The sequence below is a fragment of the Salvelinus fontinalis genome, chromosome 23 (assembly GCF_029448725.1).
Source record: "Salvelinus fontinalis isolate EN_2023a chromosome 23, ASM2944872v1, whole genome shotgun sequence".
NCBI classification, from domain to species: domain Eukaryota; kingdom Metazoa; phylum Chordata; class Actinopteri; order Salmoniformes; family Salmonidae; genus Salvelinus; species Salvelinus fontinalis.
Genome location: NC_074687.1, coordinates 21,844,651 through 21,854,133, shown reverse-complemented (window position 1 = coordinate 21,854,133; position 9,483 = coordinate 21,844,651). Strand labels below are relative to the sequence as shown.

Genomic DNA, 9,483 nt, shown 5'->3' with positions numbered 1-9,483 from the left:
ATCACAAAGTGGTCAAAGCTGCCTTTCTGTCAGAGTTTGTCTAGAGCCATTTGATCATACCCCCAAAACCAACACAGGAAGTGTGTTGCGTTTGCATGCACATGTGTATGCATGTGTGTGTGTGCATGTGTGTGAGTGTGTGTCTCTGTGTGTGGCTTTTTTGCACCATTTTATAATCTGTGCCACTATATAAACACACTTTTGCACAGAACAACCCCAATGCTTGGCTTTAAGGCACAGCACTGACTGAGAAGCAAGTACACCTGTTTGCAGACATACTCTACATTTCCCCCAAAAATTAAGGGGGATTTTACATACAGTACACAAAGGATTATTTGAATGCTAAAGATAAATATCTTAAACATGACATTAAAAACATGACATTCACAGTTTTCCCAGTGCTACGTAAGCACTTTAACCTTTACAAAGACATTTGAGAATGTACATTACAGATAAAGCACTGAAAAATGATACACTAGAAAGCAACATAGCCAAGCAATTTAAATAAAGCAGAGAGCGCAAGAGAAAAATAGATAAATATTTGGTCGTACTTTAAAGCATCCCTTTCATTGGGCATTGTTTTTGTTAGATTTGTTTTAAGTACTTGTAAGATAAACTTCTGCTCTTGTACAACTTAATAATACAAAAACAGAACATCTCTGGGACAGAGAGAAGACAGATCAAAAGGTTCAGAAATGCAAGTCTTTGGTAATTATGGAAATAATGCTCAGGTTTTGAAATGCACTTCATTTTCCCTACTGAAACAGTGACTGTAGCAGAGTTATGGAAGTTTTTTCTAGGGTTTAAATAAATAACTGGTAGTTTCTATATTGAATAAGCGAACGATTGTCATCATAGTAATAATAATTTAGCTATAGATTATATCATAATTTAAACTGTGTTCTCAACATAATGTTTGCTATTAGACATCAGATACAATTATACTTTATGTACAATAAGATTCTCCTTTTCTAGGTTTTTTTTTTAGAAAATGTTGTAAACATTACCATAACTATTTCATATTTGTACAGGGGAAAAGCCCATCAAGAGCAAATAAAATCAAGTAAAATGATTCCCCCCCACAACAATGTCAAGGATGCTTGTTTTCATATATGAGTGGTTTATTTTATTGTCTGTGGCTCAACAATACTTTGTGCTGATCGTGCGTGATCTTTATCGCCCTGACGCCGGTTTGTACAGCGCGGAAAGAGAGGATTTGCCGTGAGGTCGTTACTATGGTCCAGTCTGTGATCGGGCAAAACCAGCACTCCTCTCTTTTCAGACAGACAACATTTGCACAGTGCCCACTTATTATATAGGCAAGGAAAGATATAAGCAATCCGCAAGATCACATGTAAAATCCCATTGAAAAGAGACCAGTAACATCTGGTCCTTTTCTGGTTTGTTTTTCTCTACTACTCTGCTTTTGAGCTGTACTAGTCTGTATAGAAACATGAAAAGGACAAATATGCTCTTGTACTTTATTGCAAATCTGCCTTCAATTGAAAGAAGAGTAAATCGATGTGTAGTTTAGGTGATATCATGTTTATATAGGCCTTGCACAGTTCTATATCCTCTAAAACAAATTGTGCAAAAATAACTATTTTCAATCCAAAAATGGACTATCAACTTGGTGTTAAAGAGTCATACGTTTTCTGTGCAACGGACTTGGTGTGGAACAGCCCTTCCACCTGCAACATATTTGCAGCTACATATGAAAGTGATTGCCTGCCTACAGTCATTTTACTGCTGTGCAGACACACAACAATATCTGATCAATCTCTTCCCCCTACCTATTCAACCCCACAGAATATGTAAACATTAGTAATCTTTCATTGGTAATTGTTGAAAGTCTTTCTATAGAAAAAGGTCGACAGCATGGATTTTCATCAAGTAAAAAATATTTTTCCCCTCTTTGCATGTTTGTCCTTTCTACATTTGGTTTCATATAACTAACTTAATAAAAAAGTCTATCCCTCCTCTCTTAAAACACACCTTTTTATAATATTCACTTATCTCACAAAGGAGCACAGATGTTTTTGTTGCCTTATTGAGTGATGTTACCCACGTCCTAATGGTAATAAGTGTTTGTTGTCTTGAGCTAGATGTGTGTGTTCTCCTGTGTTCAGTGTTTGTGTGTGTGTGTTCTCCTGTGTTCAGTGTTTGTGTGTGTGTGTTCTCTCACAGGTTTATACGGTGAGATCGTCTGACCTGGCCCTGCTGCTGGCTTTGCTCAATCTGCTCAGTGGTCTTGTGTCCTCTATCGTATCCATCGCCTCCATCCCCACCTTGGTTGAAGGTCCCCCGTCCCCATCCACCACTTCCTCCTCCACCACCTCCCCCACATTCTCAACAACCTCCTCCACTGCATCCTCCTCACACTCCTCTTCCTCTTTCTTCCTTTCCACCCCCCCATCTACCACTTTCTCTACCACTCCATCCTCCACCACCCCATCCACCACATCATCTTCTGTCACTCCATCCACCACATCCTCTTCTGCCACTCCATCCACCACATCCTCCACCACATCCTCTTCTACCACTCCATCCACCACATCCTCTTCTGTCACTCCATCCACCACATCCACCTCCTTCACCACCTCCTCCTCTTCATCCTCCACCTCCTCCTCCTGCTGCTCCTCCTTCTCTTGCTGTAGTGGTAGTGTTTCCTCCCCTATCTCTGTGGTCTGGACGTAGGAAGGCAAGGTACCATCGTACACCTTCGAAATGTCCTCCATGTGCCCCAGTTCCTCCGCTTTCTCCTCCTTGCACTGAAAGGGCGGGGCCAGAGGGATTAGCCTCCCTGCCTCCATGCATGCCTCCGCCAGGGGGTAGGGGTGGGTCTCCTCCTCCAGCAGCCTGTAGCCTTTTGTCCTCTGGAAGTAAGGCATGGCCAGGGGGGGCAGGCTCTTGAGGACCCCCACTGGAGAGGGCAGGGGGCTTGGGCCCTCACCCTGGGCTGGCCCCGGGGCTGGCTTGCAGAAGACAAAGCGGATCTTCTTCAGGCTCAGGTGACTAATCTCCACGAAGTTGAGGAAGAGGGAGACGCAGGCCACGGCCAGCATGAATATGATGAAGACAGTCTTCTCTGTGGGGCGCGACACGAAGCAATCCACAGTGTTGGGGCAGGGCCAGCGGCTGCACTTGTACAGCGGCAGGATGCGGAAGCCGTACAGGAAGTACTGGCCCACGACGAAGCCCACCTCAAACAGCGTTTTGAAGATTATGTGGCAGATATAGGTCCTCAGCAGGGTGCCTTCCAGCCTGAACTTCTTGCTGCCCTTGGTGCTGGCCTCCTTGGTGGTGCGCACACTGCCCTGGTCAGGCGCTAGAGGCAGCCGCTCCTCACTCAGCTCCTGCTGGCGACTCAGCTCGGCCTCTTCGCGCTCCTTGCGTTTCTCCTCCATGTGGACGTGGTGCACGGCATGGCCTACGTACACCAGAGATGGCGTGGACACGAAGATGATCTGCAGAACCCACAGGCGGATGTGAGAGATGGGGAAGGCCTCGTCGTAACACACGTTCTCACAACCGGGCTGCTGCGTGTTACAGACGTAGTCCGACTGCTCGTCACCCCACACAAACTCTGCTGCCGTACCCAGGATGAGGATGCGAAAGATGAAGAGGACCGTGAGCCACACCCGGCCAATCACCGTTGAGTGCTCATTCACTTCCTCTAAAATATTACCCAGAAAGCTCCAGTCCCCCATGATAGGTCCGTAGCGCTGTAGATAGAATTAATGGATGGATGCAGGGGGACAGGGAGGGTGGAGGAAACAGAGAGCGTGAAAGGGAGAGAGAGATGCAGGGGGACAGGGAAGGTGGAAAAGAGAGAGAGAGAGAGAGAGAGGTGTTAAAAACAGATGGGTGGAAAGAAGCGAAACTTCCCAAAAGTCCTGCCCCTCACCACACAGTTATCACAATGTTTTCATTTCAGCTGAAAAGCTGTTGCATGTCAAAATCTAAATAATGCCAAAAGAACAGCCAGCCATCGTGGTAAAGTCAATTTACAGTCCATACACAAGGTCTGTACAGTACACAAGGTACACAGCTTAAACATGAACCGCCTTTTAGAACTTTTGTACTCTGCATGTTCCCCTTTATTATCCATAATAATCAAACACTGTAGCACAACAGAAACACAAAGCAAAATGGTCTTGTTGTAGTCTCGCTAAAGCACTGTTCCACTAGCCACCAAATGCTACCAAATCAACCATCCATGAAAACTAGCAATAACACACCCATAACCCAAATGTTTACATATGTAAGGTATGATGGTTAAACGTTATCAAATGGGCAACTTGCCACAGCTGCGGCTCCAGTGAACTTGTAGTGTCCTGTCCTGTTCTCTTGGTACCCGGGGAAAAGTGAACTTTATTCTGCCCTCTTTCCCACCTAAAGCCCTGTCCTTGTCGCGCCACTGAGCAGATGTGAATGAATCAGCTCTGATGGTTGGTTTTTAGTTTGCTGCAATATTGAAGCTTGGAGCCAGACGGCCTTTGTTCACTGGGTGAGGCATGGTGACGCAGGAGACAATAGGGTCAACAGACCCAGAGAGGGTATGTATGGGAGCCGGCCTGAGGCTCCCAAAGTGACATGGACGCCGCAGAGCCAGGGCACAGGGTACATCTCCTCTGCACCCCGCCTCACTGCAGCCCTCCACACAGAGAGAGAGAGTTAGAGAGAGAGACAAAACAGCCACAGCAGCTGACCTACCACTGGCCACTGTCCTACTATCAACCTGCAGAGATAGAGTCAAGCTTTAACTCTGTGAGAAGTGCAGGGAGGGGGCAGAATGTCCTCATGGACCTACACTGGATTTTTGGTTGTTGTCTTTTAATCAATGGTCATATGGTTCTATTTTACAGCTGAGTGGGGATGTATTGTCATCGCTGTTCATTGCGCAACCTGAGTGGTAGCCTAGTGTTATAGTCTAGTGTGGAGCAAAATATTTTCTCTAGGCATACTTTTTGCAAATAACTTAAATTATGACCATTCATATTCTTAAACAATTGACAGTATATTATATGTGGCATGCATTGGATTGACTTTGGAATAGTAAACTTAATCTCTTCAGAAAAAAATCTAGTTAACAATGAATTTAGTGGTCATTAAAAAAGTGTATTTACAGGTATGCTCACATTTTAGAAGGACCCAAGGCAGGAAGCAGAGTGACAACACAGTGTGACATCATAGCAGACAGGACGGCTATAGATGGTAAATACGAAAACAATACTGTAATGAGGATTCACAGTTTTCGTCTACATTACTTTGGTACATGTGTGACTGTTTATGAGCTGAATAAGAATCATGTCATGTGTATGTTCTACACATACCATAGCTCTAGTCAGTGTCATAGGTTGCAATTATCTGTCTGGAATGTGAAGAATTTCAACTATTGAATGAAAGGATGTGTAGACAGGACTCATCTTTCCAGGAATAGGTAACACAAATGTCAACCCTTTATGGCTTGGTTTTATCTTTCGATCTACAGTTTAACTTGTCTTGCAGATGATGTAATGTCTACAACATCATGACATCATATGCAAAAAAATAAAAAATGATGTAACATATTTGCAACTGATTTGTCAAATTAAATGACATTCTTTCATGGAATGCTTTTAAGGTCAAAACATAAAAAGGATATGTTGCATTCAGAAACTCTCCACAACATTCTCTTACAGTGTATTTATCTCAACCCAGTACCTGGCACAGGAAGATAAATACAATTACAATACAATACATAAACAATTGCATTGAGCTTCAAACAGTCTAACTCAAACACCCCCCACTCATTCATAACAAAGCAACCTTTCTCCCACTCTGTTGTTGACATGATTCAGGAGCTCAGCTATAGAGCTGGTGACAACAACAGGAAGGCAGTAAGAGAGGCCAGAGCTCATCATTCTGAAGGTGATACAGCGGGTCTCAATGGTATGTTTATCACCTGTCACACACACGCAGGCACACACACACATACAAACACACACACACACACACACACACACACACACACACACACATGCACACACACATGCAAACAAACACACACACACGCAGGCACACACACACATACAAACACACACACATACAAACACACACACACACACACATACAAACACACACACACACACACAAACATGCACACACACATGCAACCAAACACACACACACGCAGGCACACACACACATACAAACACACACACACACATACAAACACACACACACACACACACACACACATACAAACAGACACACACACATGCAACCAAACACACACACACGCAGGCACACACACACATACAAACACACACACACACACACATACAAACACACACACACACACACACACAAACATGCACACACATGCAACCAAACACACACACACGCAGGCACACACACACATACAAACACACACACACACATACAAACACACACACACACACACATACAAACACACACACACACACACACACATACAAACAGACACACACACATGCAACCAAACACACACACACGCAGGCACACACACACATACAAACACACACACACACATACAAACACACACACACACACACACACACACATACAAAAACAGACACACACACATGTAACCAAACACACACACACGCAGGCACACACACACACATACAAACACACACACACTCACACACACAAACATGCACACACACATGCAACCAAACACACACACATGCATACACACACATTCACATGCTCACGGTCTGGTATACACTAAAATATAAGACTTGTCAGTGGCAAATAGAGAGATATATTAGTGACTTGTCAGTGGCAAATAGAGAGATATATTAGTGACTTGCCAGTGGCTAATAGAGAGATATATTAGTGACTTGTCAGTGGCTAATAGAGAGATATATTAGTGACTTGTCAGTGGCAAATAGAGAGATATTTTAGTGACTTGTCAGTGGCAAATAGAGAGATATATTAGTGACTTGTCAGTGGCAAATAGAGAGATATATTAGTGACTTGTCAGTGGCTAATAGAGAGATATATTAGTGACTTGTCAGTGGCTAATAGAGAGATATATTAGTGACTTGTCAGTGGCAAATAGAGAGATATTTTAGTGACTTGTCAGTGGCAAATAGAGAGATGTATTAGTGACTTGTCAGTGGCAAATAGAGAGATATATTAGTGACTTGTTGTCACGATCGTGTGGCGGATTAACGGACCAAAATGCAGCACTTGGAAAATAAGCCATCTTCTTTTATTATAACAACACGAAGATGAACACGAACAAAACACTTTAACAAAACAACAAAACGACCGTGAAGCTACAAACGTTGTGCACATACAAACAGGCTACAAACGTTCTTACATAGACAATTACCCACAACCAATGAGAGCCTATGGCTACCCTAAATAAGGCTCCCAATCAGAGACAACCGAAATCAGCTGTCTCTAATTGGGAACTCATTCAGGTAACCATAGACTCTCCTAGATAACTAACCACCATAGACAATGCTAAACATCTACACTCAACACAAAACCATATACTACACCCATTAACCCCATTACCAAATAAACACCCAAAACAACAAAACATAAACATTCCCCATGTCACACCCTGACCTAACTAAAATAATAAAGAAAACAAAGAATAATAAGGCCAGGGCGTGACACTTGTCAGTGGCTAATAGAGAGATATTTTAGTGCCATAAACATGAGTATTTCAGTGGAGTCACTTTTTATGATCACAAATAAGTGACTGCATATTTTAATTTTGAACTTAGGTCACTTCTACACTTACACTGTGAGTGTCCTCCAACTTGGAAACCACAATCATACTTCTCACCGCGCCAATACTTAAGACGGCAGATACAGTACATACAAACCACACTAAGAAGTGGGAGAGGTTTATTTGAAGAAAATAAGTGTTTGTCTGTTATCTAAACTGTTGAAATATTGTGATCCAGAGGGAGCCGTTGATGCATCGATTCAATGGAAGGGAAAAGTGGTTATGACGCAGTCAATGGGCAATGTTTCATGCAACCTAGTCAGAACATTTATTTAGATTTATAAAATGTATTTCCTCTGCACAATCTTATTCTCATGACCCATAGTCACTCCATGTATTCAACAAGAGATTTACTGTATATTATTGTACATTTAGGGTAAAGTTTTTCCATTGTAATTTAACCCCATGCAATATTACAAGCTAAATAGAGATGTACTGACAACCACACACACACCTGTAAGGAAAGTTAGAATTGACACCTTTAAGGAATCATTAGATAACCACAATACTTTATTGGGCCTTAAACGGATTGTCTTACTTAGTACCGTTAAAGCACTAGTCAATAGTGGAGACAAGCCACAACACCTTACTACACCACTACATCTCCTGTCTCATTTTACTAAGTCCTCCACTGGGATTTCCTCTAACCAGTAAATGATTATGCCCTGTGTGACATCATTTGTTTGTGGACTGGACCCCACAACCTGGATCTTCCGTCTCTGGGGTGTCAATGAGTTAGGTATTTTGTCTCAAAGTCTGTATAGCAAGAGCAAACTGCCTGGAACAGCAGTACAGCAATAACCAGAATGGTTTTGACCCAAGACTAATGGCTATTTCCAGACAAAACCAAGAAAAATAATGAATCCTGGTCTTCCTTTATCATATAGTGTTATTACTTATCAAATTATTACATCCACTTGGTACTGGTACTCCCTGTATATGGTCATGTTATCGTTATTCGTTATTCACTGTGTATTAATTCCTTGTGTCACTATTTCAATTCTTTTTTCTTTAACTCTGTATTGTTGGAAAAGGACTCGTAAGTAAGCTTTTCAATGTTAGTCTACACTTGTTGTTTACGAAGCATGTGACAAATAATATTTTATTTGATTCTTTGTCTATGTTACTGATGAGACTTCCAGAAAATCAGGTGTCAAGTTAGTGGATATTTTAGGAAATAGTTTTCTGTGCTTCCAGAATTAGGAGGCTAGTCGTGATGTGCCTGCCACTCATCCTCAGATGTGAATATCTTTGAAAAATCCCAAGCAAAAGGTTATGATGCACATTTCCTCTGCACCAACCCCAGGAGAACAACCCACTAAAGGAGATCACTGCAGACCACCAACCCCCGCAGAACAACCCACTAAAGGAGATCACTGCAGACCAGCAACCCCAGGAGAACAACCCACTAAAGGAGATCACTGCAGACCAGCAACCCCAGCAGAACAACCCACTAAAGGAGATCACTGCAGACCAGCAACCCCAGGAGAACAACCCACTAAAGGAGATCATTGCAGACCAGCAACCCCAGGAGAACAACCCACTAAAGGAGATCACTGCAGACCAGCAACCCCAGGAGAACAACCCACTAAAGGAGATCACTGCACACCACCAACCCCAGGAGAACAACCCACTAAAGGAGATCACTGCAGACCAGCAACCCCAGGAGAACAACCCACTAAAGGAGATCACTGCACACCACCAACCCC

General features: G+C 42.9%; 1 protein-coding gene across 1 annotated transcript; it reads right to left on the bottom strand.

Moving 5' to 3' along the window:
* Nucleotides 1-466: 466 nt before the first annotated feature.
* LOC129821024 (gap junction alpha-8 protein-like) lies at nt 467-3,716 on the bottom strand. Its single transcript, XM_055878232.1, has one exon. It carries the CDS (start codon nt 3,708-3,710, stop codon nt 2,190-2,192), a length of 1,521 nt encoding a protein of 506 aa, XP_055734207.1. The 5' UTR covers nt 3,711-3,716; the 3' UTR covers nt 467-2,189.
* Between the last annotated feature and the right edge of the window lie 5,767 nt (nt 3,717-9,483).

What these genes read in the sequence shown, in the direction of transcription:
- LOC129821024 (XM_055878232.1), bottom strand. Translation starts at nt 3,710, where the DNA reads ATGGGGGACTGGAGCTTTCTGGGTAATATTTTAGAGGAAGTGAATGAG.